Genomic DNA, 20,654 nt, shown 5'->3' on the forward strand with positions numbered 1-20,654 from the left:
CCTCCCTCTGTATATATATATATATATATATATATATATATATATATATATATATATATATATATATATATATATACAGTGCCTTGCAAAAGTATTCGGCCCCCTTGAACCTTGCAACCTTTCGCCACATTTCAGGCTTCAAACATAAAGATATAAAATTGTAATTTTTTGTCAAGAATCAACAACAAGTGGGACACAATCGTGAAGTGGAACAAAATTTATTGGATAATTTAAACTTTTTTAACAAATAAAAAACTGAAAAGTGGGGCGTGCAATATTATTCGGCCCCCTTGCGTTAATACTTTGTAGCGCCACCTTTTGCTCCAATTACAGCTGCAAGTCGCTTGGGGTATGTTTCTATCAGTTTTGCACATCGAGAGACTGACATTCTTGCCCATTCTTCCTTGCAAAACAGCTCGAGCTCAGTGAGGTTGGATGGAGAGTGTTTGTGAACAGCAGTCTTCAGCTCTTTCCACAGATTCTCGATTGGATTCAGGCCTGGACTTTGACTTGGCCATTCTAACACCTGGATACGTTTATTTTTGAACCATTCCATTGTAGATTTGGCTTTATGTTTTGGATCATTGTCCTGTTGGAAGAAAAATCTCCGTCCCAGTCTCAGGTCTTGTGCAGATACCAACAGGTTTTCTTCCAGAACGTTCCTGTATTTGGCTGCATCCATCTTCCCGTCAATTTTAACCATCTTCCCTGTCCCTGCTGAAGAAAAGCAGGCCCAAACCATGATGCTGCCACCACCATGTTTGACAGTGGGGATGGTGTGTTCAGGGTGATGAGCTGTGTTGCTTTTACGCCAAACATATCGTTTTGCATTGTGGCCAAAAAGTTCCATTTTGGTTTCATCTGACCAGAGCACCTTCTTCCACATGTTTGGTGTGTCTCCCAGGTGGCTTGTGGCAAACTTTAAACGAGACTTTTTATGGATATCTTTGAGAAATGGCTTTCTTCTTGCCACTCTTCCATAAAGGCCAGATTTGTGCAGTGTATGACTGATTGTTGTCCTATGGACAGACTCTCCCACCTCAGCTGTAGATCTCTGCAGTTCATCCAGAGTGATCATGGGCCTCTTGGCTGCATCTCTGATCAGTTTTCTCCTTGTCTGAGAAGAAAGTTTGGAAGGACGGCCGGGTCTTGGTAGATTTGCAGTGGTCTGATGCTCCTTCCATTTCAATATGATAGCTTGCACAGTGCTCCTTGAGATGTTTAAAGCTTGGGAAATCTTTTTGTATCCAAATCCGGCTTTAAACTTCTCCACAACAGTATCTCGGACCTGCCTGGTGTGTTCCTTGGTTTTCATAATGCTCTCTGCACTTTAAACAGAACCCTGAGACTATCACAGAGCAGGTGCATTTATACGGAGACTTGATTACACACAGGTGGATTCTATTTATCATCATCGGTCATTTAGGACAACATTGGATCATTCAGAGATCCTCACTGAACTTCTGGAGTGAGTTTGCTGCACTGAAAGTAAAGGGGCCGAATAATATTGCACGCCCCACTTTTCAGTTTTTTATTTGTTAAAAAAGTTTAAATTAGCCAATAAATGTTGTTCCACTTCACGATTGTGTCCCACTTGTTGTTGATTCTTGACAAAAAAAATTAAATTTCATATCTTTAGGGCCCGAGCACTAAGCGTGCGAAGGCCCTATTGTTTTGCAAAGGATTATTTTTTTTTTTATTTTTTTATTTTTTTTTTTTTTTCAGGGCAAATGAAAACGGCCAATTTGGAGGCCTGAACATGCACGAAAAGTCACCAAAATTTGCACATACGTCCGGAAAATTGTAAATTTCGATAATTTTGCAACGTTGCAAAAAAATATAACAAAATGGCTCAGTGGCGCCCCCTTGAAATTTTAAAATTGGCCTATAACATTAGGGTCTGTCAGCGTAGAGCAATGAAATTTGGGGGGTCTATACCTTGTCCAAAACCACTCCAAAAAAGCATTTACACGCATATTCCAAACCCAACAGGAAATCGGTTATTTTGGATCAAATATGAAATTTTTATCGATTTACAGGGTGCACATTTGAGACCTTTTCGCCGAGGGAGTTAGTTGGATCATCTTCAAAATTGGTGAGACTGTTCAGGAGACATATGAAATCTTAAGTTTTGAAAATGGTGCGTTTTCATTCACGGGTCTGACCTGGGCGTGGTGCCAAAGTCGACCATTTTTTCGGCAAAATGACAAATTCAGTAAATGACTTATAGTTCCTTGACACAACGTTCAATCTTTTTCATATTTGGCATGTATGTGTGGTATCCCACCCTTAACACGAGTGCATTGAAATATTACCCATTAGGTCTAGCGCCCCCTAGTGAGAACAGGAAATGCCTTTTTTTACGAGACAGGTTCCTCCTCCAAGGGAAAAAAATCTGTTGACCTCAAACCTGCATCAGGGGAGCCTTAAGACCTGTGTTCAGGTGCCTGATGAAAAATATTGAGGTTTCGTTGAGGCGGAGGGGTCCAAACAGGAAAGTGAAAATGAACGTCAACAATTTGTCACGCAAAAAACTTTGAACAGTCATAACTCGGCAGATATACAACATATCTGCGCCAAACTTCCCGTGTTTGTTGAGAGTCATACCCTGAAGGTTCTTGTAGGGGTCATTTGCATCAACTCTACAGTGCCAACTAGTGGCGACAGAAAGAAGTTTTAAAAAAGGCCTTTCCTATTGGGTTTTTTCAACATAGAGCAAGGAAATTTGGGGAGTAGATACCTTATGCAAAACTGCTCCAAAAAGTCTCTTGCACCCATATTCCAAATCCAACAGGAAATCGGGTATTTTGGATCGAATGTGAAATTTTCATGGGTTCACAGTAGGAGTTTACATTTGGAGGCTTGAATATGCACAAAAACTTGTACAAATTTGCACATACATGCGGCTTTAGATAACGTTCGATAATCTTGCAATGTTACGAAAAAATGTAGCAAAATGCCTCAGTGGCGCCCCCTTGAATTTTTCAAAAAGGCGTTTCCTATTAGGTTTTTTTAACAGAGAGTGATGAAATTTGGGGAGTCGATACCTTGTGCAAAACTGCTCCAAAAAGTCTCTTGCACCCGTATTCCAAATCCAACAGGAAATCGGGTATTTTGGATCGAATGTGAAATTTTTATCGGTTCACAGTAGGAGTTTACATTTGGAGGCTTGAACATGCACGAACACTCACAAAAATTTGGACATACATGCGGCTTTGCATAACGTTCGATAATCTTGCAACGTTACGAAAACATGTAACAAAATGGCTCAGTGGCGCCCCCTTGAAATTTTCAAAAAGGCCTCTCCATTTAGGTTTTTTCAACGTAGAGGGATGAAATTCGGAGAGTCTATACCTTGTACAAAACTGCTCCAAAAAGTCTCTTGCATGCGTATTCCAAACCCAACAGGAAATCGGGTATTTTGGATTGAATGTGAAATTTTTATCGATTTACAGTGTGCACATTTTACACCTTGGCACCTAGGGAATTAGTTTGATCATTCTCAAAATTGGCGAGACTGTTCATGAGGCATATGAAATCTTAAGTTATCAAAATGGTGTGTTTTCATTCACGGGCCTGAGCTGGGCGGGGTGCCAAAGTCGGCCATTTTTTCGCCAAAACACCAAATTCAGAAAATGACTGATAACTCCCTCATACAACGTTCAATCTATTTTAAATCTGGCATGTGTGTGAGGTATACCTGCCTGAGCAGGACTGGATTGAGAATTTACCATTTGTGCCTGGCGCCTCCTAGTGGGAACAGGAAAAGCCCTTTTTTTACGGGACACACACCTCCTCTAAAGGGAAAAAAACAATCTACCTCAAACCTGTATAAGGGAAGCCTTAAGACCTGTGTTCAGGTGCCTGATGAAAAATATTGAGGTTTCGTTGAAGCGGAGGGGTCCAAACAGGAAAGTGAAAATGACCGTCAACAATTTGTCTCGCTAAAAACTTTGAACAGTCATAACTCGGCAGATATACAACATATCTGCGACAAACTTCCCGTGCTTGTTGAGAGTCATACCCTGAAGTGCCTTGTAGGGGTCATTTGCATCAACCCTACAGCGCCAACTAGTGGCAATAGAAAGTCACTCGTTTTTCCAATACATATCCAGTTCTTTTCAGTTTGGTCATTGTAGTTTCAAGACCTATTAAAATACTTATTTACGGCCCATGTCCACGTGTCTGTCTGTTGCCATGACGACCCTTTGTTCGCCATTTAAAGGAAATATTTTTTTCCAGAGAGTCAGGCAGCTTATAGAGCCACAATATTTGGCACACTTGGTCAAATTGGCCCAGTTAGAAGATTAATTTTGGTTTTGAATAAGGGCTTGGCTGCACAGCTCAGTAGTGGCTCCTTTTTTGTAGTAATCTCTCCAATAGGGGTTTTTATCTCTTGGGTGTGGTAATGTAAGAGGCGACTTTCGAGCATGTTAGGTTCTAATGAGATGATTAGAGAGGAGGATCTGCCACCACCCTGACCTGCACACAGTCCGAGTTGCGTGACGTCCGAGTTGCGCTAGATTGCGAGGGCCCGTTCAGTCCTGCTTGCAGGCCTAGTTATGTTTGAAGCCTGAAATGTGGTGAAAGGTTGCAAGATTCAAGGGGGCCGAATACTTTTGCAAGGCACTGTATATATATATATATATATATATATTTCATGCAAGTAGCCAAAGACTGGAACATTGAACACAAAGTGGTCTCACTGACCACTGATAGTGCAGGCAACTTGATTGCTGCGGCCAGACAGCTTCCTTTTGAACACTTGCCGTGCATCGCACACAGTGTGCATCGAGCAATCACGGTTTCTTTACACAACAGCCTGTTTGACAGCGCATTGGCAAAATGCCGAAAAGTTGGACATTTCAAACACAGCCCAGCAAATGCCGTGGAGCTAGAGTAGCAACAGATCGCACACCATCAGAAGAAAGAATCGCTCATACAGGAAGTGTCAACTAGATGGAATAGTACCCTTGAAATGATCAAGCACGTCCAGCGGAATACGGGACATCTGAGAGATGCACTGGCCCTCCACCCAACCAATGTCGCCATGCCAACAGCTACCGAGCTGGAGAAAATGAGGAAGCTCAAAGCTGCGTTGGAGCAGTGCAGGTAACTCATAGTTTGTCCATGTCATGTGCCTATCTGTCAATTTAATAATCAAAGTAGATATGTTTCAGAACAGTAATGTGAATGTGTGTGTGTGGGAGAGAGAAAGACACAGAGAGACACAGAGACATATCCCTCCTCTCTCCCCATATACTACTGTAACTACTGATAGTAGTGTGAGCTATCTGTGAGTGAGTGAGTGAGTGAGTGAGTGAGTGAGTGAGTGAGTGAGTGAGTGAGTGAGTGAGTGAGTGAGTGAGTGAGTGAGTGAGTGAGTGAGTGAGTGAGTGAGTGAGTGAGTGAGTGAGTGAGTGAGTGAGCTCTATGTGACTAACAACACTGAAGAGCTTCTTTATATTATTGCAGGTACGTGTCTGAACTTGTGTGAGATATTGCTTGAAATGTGAATGACTTCTCAAAATGAAAATGGTACTGCGAAATATAACACTACATATTGTCTTCAATTAAAAAAAAATGCACAAAGCAAACCTATCCACTTTTCCATGTTGATAAGAGTATAAAAATAATTCAAGGGACATTTATAATAGTTGACTATAATAGATAAAAAGTTGTGATCAATGTGCGATTAATCGCGAGTTAACTATGACATTTGTGCGATTAATCGCGATCAAATATTTTAATCGCTTGGCAGCACTAATATATATGATGTATATTAGGGCTGTCAAAATTAGCGCGTTCACGGGTAGTAATTAATTTTTTAATTAATCACGTTAAAATATTTGACGCAATTAACGCACAAATGCCCCTCTCAAACAGATTAAAATGTCAGGACAGTGAAATGTGTACTTGTTGTGTTTTACGGAGTTTGTCTCCCTCTGCTGGTGCTTGGGTGCGACTGATTTTATAGGCTTCAGCACCCATGAGCATTGTTTGGGAATTATTGACATCAACAATGGCGGGCTACTAGTTTATTTTTTGATTGAAAATTTTACAAATTTTATTAAAACGAAAACATTAACCCTTTAAGGTCTGGGCCTATTTTGTCTGATTTTGCATGCCTTTGAAGTTGCCTTTATATTTCAAAGAAAGAATAGTTTACGATGGCCTGGTTTGGTCCCTTTTTTTGTGACACCTTGAACTTTATGTCCAAACTGTTGTTTCCTTCACTAACCAATTATAAATCATCATTTTGGGCCCAAAAAGACCAAAAATTCCAAAATCGTTTTGTCAAAATTTTTAATATTGATGTCCAATTGACAACCAAACATGCGTAACGAACCGTTTTGAAACTTTGTAATATTTATTCAACATGTTAGGATGAACATTCAACCAAAAAAATTTAGAATAAATAGTCTTATATTTGACAATTCAACATAAACAACAGGTATAGCCATAGGCGTTTTTTGCCTTTATACATGCTCTAGTCAAAACAGGTTATATACAGCAGACCAAACAGTGAAGAACAGTGAAAAAATATACCATCTAGCACAAAAAGTGTTTAGAGGCCATCTCTTAATGAGTTTAGGTATTGCGGCCCATCACCTGATGAAAACTATGTACACACAATCAAGCTTCTTGAACACACATTTATATACACAAATTGAGAAGACTGATTGTGGGAAGAAAAAATATATATATAACATTGGGGGAAAAAGCATTTTCAAAAATATTTACAATAAACAAGTTAAATTTTTTTCAGACATGCCACTCCGAAAAGCAGTTTCGTCCTGGAATTAGACACAGGGCTACATCACACAGACAACACTTCCATGGGGTGTCGGTCCTCTTTCCACCCTTCCATTTTCATTTCACTTCACTTTCATTGTCACTATAAATGTACATGAAAAAAAGTCAGTATTTATGAAAATAATAAAGTATAAAATAAAAATATATACAGCAATAAATAATAATGGAAATCTATATGTATGACAATAGAAAGAATACCATAGCTGAATATGTGCTACATCCCTAATCTTCATATAGAAAGAAGAACACCACAATTATAAATTCCTGCCTTGGATACACGCAGTGCACGTACGACTTTGATCTGATATGCACATTTTATTATTATATACACAAACACACACTTATATTGCATCAAAATTAACTTTGTCTTGCAATATCAAAAGAAACTTTTTCAGCATGAAAAAAAAAAAAAAAAAAAAGTTTGCTTACCTCTGCTCGTCGATGGCGTCACCCACGTGTTCAAATCCGTCACTATCTTCACTCGAGGACTCTTCCGGAGAAGACGATGATGACGAATTTGGACCATCCTCTTCCTCAAGTTGATCAAAAAGCACAATTGCTTGCGCTAAATTTAATTTTCCGTTCATTCTCAAAGTCACACAAAGTCGCTGCTCGATCCAAACGGCCATCGCTCGCCACCTCGCTGCTTCAGAACACTCCTCCCTCTCGTTCGGTGGAACTTCGCACCGCAGTTATATTTATTAAAAAAAACGCATTTTGTGCTTCTTGTGTCTTATCTTTCCATTCCAACATTAATTTACAGAAAAATATGGCATATTTTATAGATGGTTTGAATTGAGATTAATTGCGATTAATTACGATTAATTAATTTTTAAGCTGTAATTAACTTGATTAAAAATCTTAATCGTTTGACACTCCTAATCAGGGGTCGCGTTAACCGAATATTTTCCGTCGTTGACCGGTTTTTTAAAACGGTGACGGAAAAAACTGAAGTCCATCTGTCATTTTGACAGGTTGCAATTCACACCCCAGACAATTGGGTGGCGAGTGAGCATATTAATTAGCTATTGTCTCTCTTGATGCATGACGTCGTTGGCCTTACTCAGAAAAATGTCAAGGCAACTGAGTGTTTCTTCAAAAAGCCCCAAAACGACGATGGTGTTGATAAAACAGGTGAAAAAAGAGGGACTGGTGCAGTGGAGGATGAAGGATGACAACGAATCAAGTGAATCGCCGGTTCACTCCTCACTGCGGCGAGCAGTTGAAAACACCGCCAATTACTAAGAAGGGCAGAATTGGTAACACGGTGAAAACGGCATAAAGCCAAAAAAGCGGACCAGACTAGCCAGAGGCTGAAATTATTTCAAGGAAAATATGGAGGGTGCCACCACTGTGTGTACTCTTTTTGCTAAGCTGAGCTCGCATACCACGGTAGCACGTCGGCTATGAACGAACACTTGACGCGCCGTCACCCAGGTGTATTTCGGAAGACAACAGGAAACAACAAGCTCGCGGATTGTAAGTCCATACAACTTTCTAACGATTTTTTTTAAAAAATGAAGTTGCCTTTATGTGCGTCGTATCAACGTGCATTTTTATTTAGTAATCATAATACATTAAAAAAAATAATAACAAATATATATACATATACATATAATGGAATTATATAATATTTTATTATTATTAAATGTATTAGGATCATGGAAGGTGCCATTTGGGGGGGGGGAATATATATATATATATATATATATATATATATATATATATATATATATATATATATATATATATATATATATATATATATTGTATATACATAATATAATAAAAATATATATGGAAACACAGCACTGGCCTGCTTACTGTAATCCATGACTGCACTAATGTTAGTTACTTTATATTATGCATCAAGATATAGTCATTTTAAAAATTTAAGTAACTGGTAAAAATAGATTATGACCAGATTTTTATGACCCTGTCAGTCAAAATGACAGACAACGAAAAAGTCTAGCGCAACCTCTGCTCCTAAAATATATATTATATATATATAGATAGATAGATAGATAGATAGATAGATAGATAGATAGATAGATAGATAGATAGATAGATAGATAGATAGATATTATTAATATATATATATAATAATATAATAATAATTATATATATTTATATAACTTGAACTTTTTTTTTTTTTTCTTTCTTTTTTTTGAGGAAAAAAACAAAACAAAACATGAAAATTATCACCACTTACTTTGCCAAGTAAGTAATTACTCTTACATTCAGGTAATTGAGTTACTAACGCAGTTACATTTTGGGAGAAGTAATTTGTAACTATAATTAATTACTTTTTAAAAGTAAGATTAACAACACTGTTAATGTCCCGTCCCCAGCAAAAAGTGTACATGCACGTTATGCTGTTATATGATCCCTACCAATATTGAGCCCAAACCTACACCCTTGCGTCCTTCACACTCAAGTATATGTACAGTTAGTTCTACTTGCGCCACTCTGCGTAGTAGATAAAGAGGCGGACTTTAGGACCTGACAGAGAATCGATCGTGCACATCAGTCGCCTGAGCTCCGTGGAAGGAGCCGGAACCGAACCTGAGCGCTACTCCAGACCGGCCTGGACAAAGCTGGATCCCGGACGCGCGTGCATCATGAGAGGCGCCGGCTGCGGGCGCACGGAGCCCGCCTGACTTCCGAGAGAGCGCGGCAAAATGAAGGCACCGCGGGTAAAGGCTGTTTTCATGATCTTTTTTTCTTTCTTTTTTCATAATTACATTTTTAAAGGCATGTCGTCCCCACTCAAATCTCGGCTGTGATGAGCGAAGTGCGCTCCAAAAAGCAGCATAAGCTCGCTGTGCTCACTGACTGTCGGATCAAGAGATTAGGTTCGCAACAATGAGCCAACAGATGTGTCCTGCGACCAAGCTCTGATTATTTCCCCCCAAGACTTTGAGGTTCTGCGCGTGAAAAGAGAGCGTGCGTTACAAAAACTATTTTATAAACTACGCACGTACCTATATGTAACACTGTTTCATTTTGTAAACTCTTAAAAAAAAAAAATAAATAAAATTTTAAAAAATTTAAAAAAAAAGGTTTCTCCTAATAGTCAGGATCACTATTCACTACTTTCAGATTTGCAGCAATCTGATCCATTGCGTTTAACCATTAAGACCATATGTTGCTGTTGCGGGTAGCAACAGAATTTGCCTACTTTGTAAAAAGTAGGTGTCTATTTAAGGGATGTGTTTCCTGATAAAAACGGTTGTCAAACTTATTTTGGGTCGCAGGCCACATTCACACAAATTAGATTTCAAGTGGGCCAAACCAAAATATGGCAGAAAACACAGACAAGTCTGAAAAAGCAGTTTCTGCTCCTGCACCCCTTTTTAAAATCAACTTCTGTATTTTAAGCCAAAAGAACTGTTGCGTTGGATAGAACAATATGTCTATATGCTGCCATACCAGATTCATGGCACATGAAGCCCCCGAACTATTTTTAATTTGTCTGTTTTACCCTGGAAACCCCCGTTTACAGACGTAGCGCAGCTGCTTTTGTTTCAACTTAGCCATAAAAAGAAGATAAATAATCGTTTTTATTATTCAAAATGTCTGTCATTTTAGCTTAGAATCATGAATAGATGTCTAGTATTTAATTAAAAAAAAAAAAAAAAAAAGACTTTAAAATATTATTCACTCGCATATTTTAAACTTTCAGACAAATTACGTCACAATAAAAAAAAAAAAAGGTGTCTCCAAAATACGTGTCACGGATATCTACCTCATAACTATCTTAATTGTATTTTTTTTTTGTTACCATCACATTTTCTCCAATATTTTAGATGATGAATAATCGATCCAAACAAAGAAAAATTTAAAAATAATTGTTTAAAAGCGTAAACATATGAAAAAGAAAATCGCAACTACTCCTCAATGTCTGTGATTTCTGTATCGGGACCCTTCTTATATTACCATGTTTCACCCATAAAATCCCCCAAAAATCCGGCTGTGGCCATTCACATCTGTGTCTTGACACTCGATAATACATGCTACATGGAGTTTTTGGATCAAAACAAGGTAAGTACGGGATAATATCTCGTTAAAATCATGGCGTCTTTAATTCTCCTCTTACGTGCTCTCACCTCCAGTTAGGGTTTTGCTGGTTAAAAAAATGTTTTTTTAATGCCCTCCTGTTCAAATGTTTTCTTTCCCCAGAAAATTGAGATTTTAAGCTTTCCAATGATGTATCACACATGCATATAGGACAATTTTGAGTTTAGCCAAATTGGAGGTCTCAGAGTGGAACTTCAAGTCACCTGAGTGTTTTCCGCCATATACAACTTTATATATACTGTATATGGCGGAAAACACTCAGGTGACTTGAGGTTCTGCTCAGACACCCCCAATTTGGCCAAATTTCAAAATTGTCCTATATGCATGTGTGGTAAATCATTGGAAAGCTTAAAATCTCAATTTTCTGGGCAAAGAAAATTTTTAACAGGAAGGCATTTAAAAGAGAAAAATAATTTAAACAGCAAAACCTTAACTGGAGGTGAGAGCACGCGAGAGTAGAATTAAAGACGCCCTGATTTTAACCAGATATCATCGCTTACTTACCTCTTTTCGATCTAAAAACTCCATGTAGCATGTATCACCGAGTGTCATGACACAGCTGTGAATGGCAACAGCTGGATTTTTGGGGGATTTTATGGGTGAAATATGGTAATATAAGAAGGGTCGCGATGCAGAAATCGCAGACATTGAGGAGTGATTGCGATTCTCTTTTACATGTATTTACGCTTTTAAACGATTATTTTCAAATTTTTCTTTGTTTGGATTGATTATTTACAATCTAAAAAAATTTAGTGAAAATGTGATGGTAACAAAAAAAAAAAATACAACGATAGTAACGAAAAAATACAATCAAGCGAGTTATGAGGTAGATATCTGAGGTAGATATCCATGCTTTTTTTAAAGACGCTAATTTTTTCATTGTGACGTAATTTGTTTGAAAGTTTAAAATATGTGAATGAGTAATTTTTTAAAGTCGTTTTTTTTTTTTTTTACTCAATATTAGACATCAATTAATGATTCTAAGCTAAAAATGACAGACATTATGAATAATAAAAATGATTATTTATCTTCTTTTTATGGCTAAGTTGAAACAAAAGCAGCTGCGCTACGTCTGTAAACGGGGGTTTCCAGGGTAAAACAGACAAATTAAAAATAGTTCGGGGACTTAATGCGCCATGAATCTGCTATGGCAGCATATAGAAATATTGTTCTATCAAACACAACAGTTCTTTTGGCTTAAAATAGAGCAGTTTAATTTAAAGAGGGTTGCAAGAGCAGAAACTGCTTTTTCAGCCTTGTCTGTGGTTTCTGCCATATACAGTAATTCTTTTTCCCATCCATTTTGTAAATATGTCCACATAACACCTACTATAGTGAAATAAATATTCACAGTGCAATTTAATATACAGATCAGTGTTTTCATTGACATATGTGCGATTTATAGATATCAGTGGATTACACTTATAAAACAAAGTTGTAACAATTTGCATTAATCTATTTAAGTATTTCTAACTAACTATTAAATATTTCCCATGTGATTTTTTGTAATAGCTGGACTAACTGAATTACACACAAAAAAAATGAAACATGGTATGCAAGCACCTTTTTTCAAGTGATTTCACACAACCGCTTTGAGTAACTATTATGTCGTTAAATGGCAAATGCCTAAATGGTTTAAGTAAGACTTAATAAACAACTTGAACAAGTTAAGCTTGCTTATTCAAACCTTTTACATGCAAAATGTGTAACCACCTCTTGTTTTCTTACAATAGGGGTGTTAATTTTAAATATTCATTGTGATGTTGTTAATATTCTGGATGAGTGGGGGATCCTAGTGCAGAACATGAGCCTAAATGGTAATTGTACCCTACTGTTGCGCTTGCAAGAATTAACAGAGGGACTGTGCATCCTTTAAGTAAGCACAGAAGTCAGACGCACTATCAAGTGTTTTTACTAACCGAACACACTCCAGCTATTTACAGACAACACTACTTACAGTCATGGTGTCCCTTCACCCACAAGTCTTCGTGCCTGCTTTGTTTTCCGGCACGTGCACTTACACTGGGTGTGGCTGATTAACTCTGCTAGTAGAGTGGGGAGAACAAGTATTTGATACAGTGCCGATTTTGCTGGTTTTCCCACTTGCAAAGCATGTAGAGGTCTGTAATTTGTATCATAAGTTCTCTTCAACTGTGAGGTACGGAATCTAATACAAAAAAAAAAAAAAACAGAAAATCACGTTGTATGATTTTTAAATAATAAATTTGCATTTAATTGCATGAAATAAGTATTTGATACATCACAAAAATCAAACTTGATATTTGGTACGGAAACCTTTGTTTGCTATTACAGATACCAAACGTTTTCTGTAGTCCTTGACAAGGTTTGCACACACTGCAGCAGGGATTTTCGCCCACTCCTCCATGCAGATCTTCTCCAGAGCCTTCAGGTTTCGGGGCTGCTGCCGGGCAACACGGACTTTCAGCTCCCTCCATAGATTTTCTATCGGGTTCAGATCTGGTGACTGGCTAGGCCACTCCAGGACCTTAAGATGCTTCTTATGGAGCCACTCTTTAGTTGCCTTGGCTGCGTGCTTTGGGTCGTTGTCATGCTGGAAGACCCAGCCATGACCCATCTTCAGGGCTCTCACTGAAGGAAGGAGGTTGTCAGCCAAGATCTGGCGATACATAGCCCCATCCATCCTCCCCTCAATACGGTGCAGTCGTCGTGTACCCTTGGCAGAGAAGCAGCCCCAAAAAATGATGTTTTCTCCTCCATGTTTCACGATTGGGATGGTGTTCTTGGGGTTGTACTCATCCTTCTTTTTCCTCCAAACACGACAAGCCGAGTTTAGACCAAAAAGTTCAATTTTGGTCTCATCCGACCACATGACCTTCTCCCATTGCTCCTCTGGATCATCCAGATGGTCAGTGGCAAACGTCAGACGTGTCTGGACATGCACTGCCTTCAGCAGCGGGACCTTGCGTGCGCTGTTGAATTTTAATCCATGACGGCTTAATGTGTTTCCGATGGTTTTCTCCGAGACTGTGGTTCCAGCTCTCTTCAGGTCATTGACCAGGTCCTGCCATGTAGTTCTGGGCTGATCCCTCACCTTCCTCATGATCAGTGATGCCCCACGAGGTGAGATCTTGCATGGAGCCCCAGAACGAGGCAGATTGACCGTCAACTTGAACTTCTTCCATTTTCTAATAATCGCTCCAACATTTGTTACCTTCTCACCAAGCTGCTTGCTTATTTTCCTGTAGCCCATCCCAGCCTTGTGCAGGTCTATTATTTTATCCCTGATTTCCTTACACAGCTCTTTGGTCTTGGCCATTGTAGAGAGGTTAGAGTTTGTTTGTTTGAGCATGTGAACAGGTGTCTTTTATACAGGTAACAAGTTCAAACAGGTGCAGTTACTTCCGGTAATGAGTGGAGACCAGGAGGGGTTCTTAAAAAAGAACTAAGAGCCGAAAAATTTACTAGTTGGTAATGTATCAAATACTTATTTCATGCAGTTAAATACAAATTTATTGTTTAAAAATTATACAATGTGATTTTCTGGATTTTTGTATTAGATTCCGTCCCTCACAGTTGAAGAGAACTTATGATACAATTTACAGACCTCTACATGGCTTGCAAGTGGGAAAACCAGCAAAATCGGCAGTGTATCAAATACTTGTTCTCCCCACTGTACATTTAACTCTGCCAGGGGTGTCTGTGTTCAATTCACTTAATTGACGGCGCGCCAAGAGTGTTCTTAACACTGCTAGTGTTAAAACAACACCAAAACAACACCATTCAACTCAAAAATAATTTAGACCAAAAGCTCAACTCTGCAGATTTTGCCATGTATGGCAACCTCAGAGGGACAAAAGTCATACAATTTGTGCAATCACATTACATCAAGGGTGTAGGTTTGGTCTCAACATTGGTAGGGACGATATAACACCATAACCTGCATGTACACTTTTTGCTGGGGACGGGACATTAATAAGACCAAACAGATTGGGTGAACGGGGGTCAGGGCCACATTTCTCATGAATCTGAACCTAATTAATTGATAGGCTAAAGGATCAATGCAAAATAAATCTGTATCAAGTGATACCAACGTTTACATGCATTGGTTCAGGTGAAACAATGTTTGATTCAAACCTTTGTATTAAAAAAACACTACCGAAGAAACATTTTGAAAACTTACAGAATAAACGTCTGTTTTTTATTAGAAAACATAAACATAAATAAACAATTCACTTAAAAATGGTAGGGTCAATTCGTTCCTTAAAACATATGGGAAGACAATCTAAATTCCCTATATAACTGAACTCATTATATAATGCAAATTAGGATGCTTAAAAGTTGATGGGGTAATTTTAGCATCCTGAAAAGTCCCTAGGCAAACTTACAAAATTGCATTACATATATATTAAGCAATGCTCTTTGTTTGTGTTTTTATTGTAATTAATGTAATTTGTAAGTGTTTTAATTGATTCTCTTACATGATAAATGCAACATTGGGATCGGGATTTGTAAAAACACAAAGCTAATATGTATATACAATGAAAAGCACCTATTTAAAATTTAATTTTTTTTAATTTAATGCCGTTACATATATATTAAGCAATACTTTATCATAAGTGTTTGATTTGACTCGTTTACATAAGTAATACAACAATGGATTCAGTAATGTGAAAAACAAAAAACGAAAAAATATGACTATACAATGAAACAGACTTATTTAAAAGTTAAAATAGTGCATGTACAGTTTTTTGAGTGTTGTAGAACCAACATGATTTATTTTATCACTCAACAAGCTTAATTAAGTTGAACCAACTCTATTTTTTTATATCAAAGTTTTAGCATTAATAATTGGTCAAATTAATTTATATAGGTTGCTGTAACTCCTTTAATTTCATTCTACTCCAAAAAGTTGATGCTAAATGTTACCTCAATTTGTATGAGCAGTACGGCCCGACATTGCGTGGGTTTGTGTAACGTGAACGCAATAATAATCGAATGGCAGATAAAACATATTTCCTTGGAGATGCAGCTGTAATGTGGTACATTATAAAGGGGTTAATGCACAATTGCGAGTGACGTGGAGAAGTTGAAGAGCCAGTTTTTATTTCACACTTGCTGCCAAGAGACAGCGCTTTTATTGAATAGAAAGCACCAGAACATGACAACGGCAACGGGCACGCTCAGTCATTGGTGCCACAACTACCCATGAACAATTGCGGCGTAGCACCTAATACATAACAATCAGCTAAAGACTGAGGACAAAGCACGCTGCAGACTTTTCTGTTTAAGTGTTAGCCTGGTGAGTGCTGATAGTTAGTTACTTATGCACATAAAATTCAGAAAATTATTTTAAAAATACTCAATGAGTGAGGTTCATCCAAATTGTCTCTTACTCCTTGCCATTTTACCTGCGATTGCTCCCCCGTCTGGAGGCATAAATTGGCCACTACCACTGACTGTATCCGTTAATATGCAAATGTATTGGAACTTTGACAGTTTAGTTGCAGCAACTTAATAATGTAATAGAAATTGAGCTTGACTAAATTAATTATTACCGTTCTTACTTGAAGGCAGAAATGCTAATTTAAAATCAAATATAAATTTGACTTAATATGACTTTCTTCATATTTAATTTCAATGAACTCCACTGAAATAAGTTATCAACTTAATAAAACAATGAATAGTAACAATAAGTATTTTTTTAAATTGAATGAGCGCATGTTTTTCAATTCATGCTACATTTCCACATCCATCTTCAAATCTTGACTCAACTTCCACTTGACTAATCACATACTGTAAACTAAAGTGGGAACTTTTCAGAATTAAACTCGAGATGTAATCGTGCAAAAATTCATTTTGGTAGGCAATGTGTTACAGTCTTATAGACAGTGACATATAACACAACACTACCAGTAATATAGAAACTTCAACAAGCATGCAACATTACATGTACTGTATTATTATTATTATTTTCGCCAGGTAAAACCACTCACTTGCAACATAAAACTTGCACATGAAATTGCCTAACAAATAATATTATGACATGATACATATAGGCATTGCTTCTGCTTATGGTCAACACATCTGTGTATCCTATAAATACACTGCGGGGCCAAATGATGTCCTTTCGGCCACGTCGCCTCTCATAAATGTGCCATACTTTCCGTGTCGCGTACCTGCTTTATAACCACAAGTACTGGCCATAGGTGGGTAGGGTACTGTAGCCCAAAATTTTACTCAAGTAAGAGTAGCTTTACTTCAAAATAATGTTACTCAAGAAAAAATAAAAAGCATCCAAATATTACCCAAGTACAAGTAAAAAAATATTCGGTGAAAAGACTACTCAAGTAATTAGTAACATTGTGAGTAACTGCTTACAATGTCTGATATGAGTGTTTTTTTTTTTTTTTTTTTTACTCAGCACAGCGTCATCTATATGAACTGTTATCATTATACTGTAGTATAACCTATTACATGACCATATTAGGCCAAAAAATACACAAATATAATTAAATTTCGTCTAGAAAAATAAGAATCACCCGTCTAAAGAGCATGAATGCCCTTTATTGGAGAAAACATATTTCCTTCCATGAAATTTAAACAGTCATATATATCTCTTTTTTTCCGTTGTGTAGTGATGCCAAATAAAAATAGGGAGAGACGTTGAAATCAACGCTTTCAGGTAATATTCTCAAATATTTTAATTTTTACAGCACTTTAAAGACGCCACGTGATTGAGCAGGCCGCCGTGATCATAGGATGTCCGACTACGAGCTTGTATGTGGTCATGTGACTGTATTGTTATTGCCTGGCATTGGCTGCTACTGATGGCCATAGAAGTGGGAGGGGCCCACTTGAAGTGGGAGGGGCCCATTTGAAGTGGGAGAGGTCCATTTGCTGCCACCCTCCCAGTTCACAGGGATTGGACGTCGACTAGAGTTTATTACCGTAATTTTCGGACTTTAAGGTGCACCTGACTATAAGCCGCAACCCACCAAATTTGACATGAAAATGGCATTTGTTCATGGATAAGCCACACTGGACTATAAGCCGCAGCTGTCCTCACTGTATTATGGGATATTTACACCAAAAGATATTAACCGGTAACACTACATTTGACAGGGGCATCAAACGACTGTCATAAGATCAAATAAATCACCATGAAGCTTTGAACCATTTGGCTGGGAAGTTTCATTGCTTCAAGAAGCTTCATTTGGCCATCGCTGCCAAATGAAGGGAGCGCCCTAGGGGAGACAGTCAACCTCTGCTTCCACCTTCTGTCATCACTGTTGTCATCTAACATGCCTCCTAACATGCATTGCAGCGCAGATGTGAATAACAAAACAAATTTAATATCTTGTGATAATTATTTCTTCAGTTACTATTCTTGTTGTTTCATTAATTCCTAGTTATGGTATTTGGTAACACTTTATTTGACAGTGGCGCAATAAGACTGTCATAAGACCATCATAATTATGACATGACACTGCCATGAGCATTAATGAACACTTATGGCAAATTATCCCACTTTTTAATAGATGTAAAGATCCGAGCTAGGCATAAATAGAGTTAGTGACATAATTTATAATGCCATTAATGCCCGTGATACTGTCATGTCATAATTGGGATGCCGCTGTCAAAGAACCTAAATGGAGTTCGTGACATAATTTATAATGTCAGTAATGCCCATGATAGTGTCATGTCATAATTGTGATGCCGCTGTCAAAAAAACATATTAACCCAAATAAATCAACAAATAAGCCGCACTGGACTATAAGCCGCAGGATTCAAAATGGGGGGAAAACGTAGCGGCTTATAGTCCGAAAATTACGGTAGCTGTTTTGTAGAATATCCTAGAGTGATATCCTAACCTATGTATCGCTAATCGCTGTATCGTTATCGTGAGCTTTGTATCGTAAATTGTATTGTGAAATACCAAGAGGTTACCGCCCCTACTTACTACCCACCTCTGCTACTAATGGAGGTTTGTAGCTTGACGACGTGAAAGAGGGTTTTTTCACTCTTAGAGCGAAGTGCATGCACTCGCTCACAAACCAAAACCAAGCACACACCCTGGGGACCAGAATGGCTGTTTCTGGCCTGCGGGCTGTACTAGTATATTTGACACCTCTGCATTAGATATATAATCACTATTTACAGTATGGGCGTAGGTTTGCACAGGGACAGTAGAGATATACTGTAACACTACCAAAATTTCAGGATGCACAAATTGTCCCCACCAACTTTTAAGCAATCTTATTTGAATTATTTAATGAGTTCAGTTATATAGGTAATTTAGATGGTCTTCCTATATGTTGTAAGGATAGAATTGACCCTACCGTTATTAAGTGAATTATTTTTATTATGTTCAGACTTACATTTACCGCTTTTATCTTGCTGAATGTGCCAGTCCATTTTTTTCCCTCAAACGCACGTTTGATTGGCTGAAGACTTGCCTTTATTTAAAATGTATTTATTTATTTATTTCCTACACTATTTATTTTAAAAATCTATTTATTTGCAGCATAAGCAGAAATTTCTTCAGATAAACATTTATTATTAATAGTCAAAGTAAAAAGTTTTCATTTTTTGTTGCGTTTAGCTGTGCTTGTGGACAAAAGGAGTAGTGTTTTACCTGAAGGAGGGCTGAATTGTAATTTATTTTTGTTATACCCTCGCTTTTTTCAGTTTTTTCAGTTATATTTTCATTTATTTAGACCAGGGGTCCCCAAACCTTTTCCTGTGAGGGCCACATAAATTTTCCCTTCTCTGATGAGGGGCCGGGGTCATTTTGTAACAGAAAAAGTGTGACGATTGCAGGAGTGCCTAAATGTAAAAAATTATTGTTTTTCAGAAAGCCACAATCAAAAAACCGTTTCTGGGTTCTTCACGGAACAAAAGTAAATAAAATAAAAATAATAATAATAATAAATATAATAATAATAAATTATAATATAATAATAATAAATAATAATAACACTATTAATTACATAGATAATAACCAAATAACCCTCTCTGAGTTCCTCACAGAAAAGGCTAGGAAATAAATAACACTATTGAAAAAAAAAAAATTCAAAATGCTCTCTGGTATTGTTCACGGGGCCGGACCAAATGTGGTGGCGGGCCGTATCTGGCCCGGGAGCCGTAGTTTGGGGACCCATGATTTAGACAGACAATGTTGAGTCTTAAGACAAATGTTTATTTTTTGCATTCCTCGATTGTTAAGAGATTATTAATAAGTGTGTATTTATTATGTATGTTAATATAATTTATGTTCAAATATTGCACTTTAAATTTGCTAATAAAAGCCAGAATTTTATTCAAAATGTTTCTTTATTGGTTTTTGAAAACAAAAGTGTCAATCGAACGTTGTATCACCTGAACCAATACACATGAAAGTTAGTATAAGTCAAAACAGATTTATTTTACATTGATCATATAGCTTATTGATTAGGCTCATATTTGTGAGAAATGTAGCCCTGACCCCCTTTTACCCAATCTGTTTGGTCTTATTAATGTCCCAGCCCCAGCAAAATGTGTACATGCAGGTGATGCTGTTATGTTGTCTCTACCAATGTAGAGACCAAACCTACACCCTTGATTTTACATATAGTCAATAAATGTGTATTTAAAATGTTTAAGATTTTTTTTCTATCATGGGTAAAAGTACTTAAAGGGGACCTTGTTTGCAAATCAGTTTCCATTGAAAATGCCCAGAATGTCGTTTTTCTATGTTAGTCGGGCATTTTTTTTCCTACGTCTGCAAACAACTGGAT

General features: G+C 37.5%; 1 protein-coding gene across 1 annotated transcript in view; it reads left to right on the forward strand.

Moving 5' to 3' along the window:
- Positions 1-9,346: 9,346 nt before the first annotated feature.
- st6galnac5a (ST6 (alpha-N-acetyl-neuraminyl-2,3-beta-galactosyl-1,3)-N-acetylgalactosaminide alpha-2,6-sialyltransferase 5a) overlaps positions 9,347-20,654 on the forward strand; it is a 239,921-nt gene continuing 228,613 nt past the window's right edge. The window contains exon 1 of the mRNA XM_057856866.1: positions 9,347-9,512. Coding sequence (XP_057712849.1) covers positions 9,498-9,512 — 15 coding nt within the window. The 5' untranslated portion in view covers positions 9,347-9,497. The remainder of the gene's footprint in view (positions 9,513-20,654) is intronic.

The sequence above is a fragment of the Corythoichthys intestinalis genome, chromosome 14 (assembly GCF_030265065.1).
Source record: "Corythoichthys intestinalis isolate RoL2023-P3 chromosome 14, ASM3026506v1, whole genome shotgun sequence".
Classification (NCBI taxonomy): domain Eukaryota; kingdom Metazoa; phylum Chordata; class Actinopteri; order Syngnathiformes; family Syngnathidae; genus Corythoichthys; species Corythoichthys intestinalis.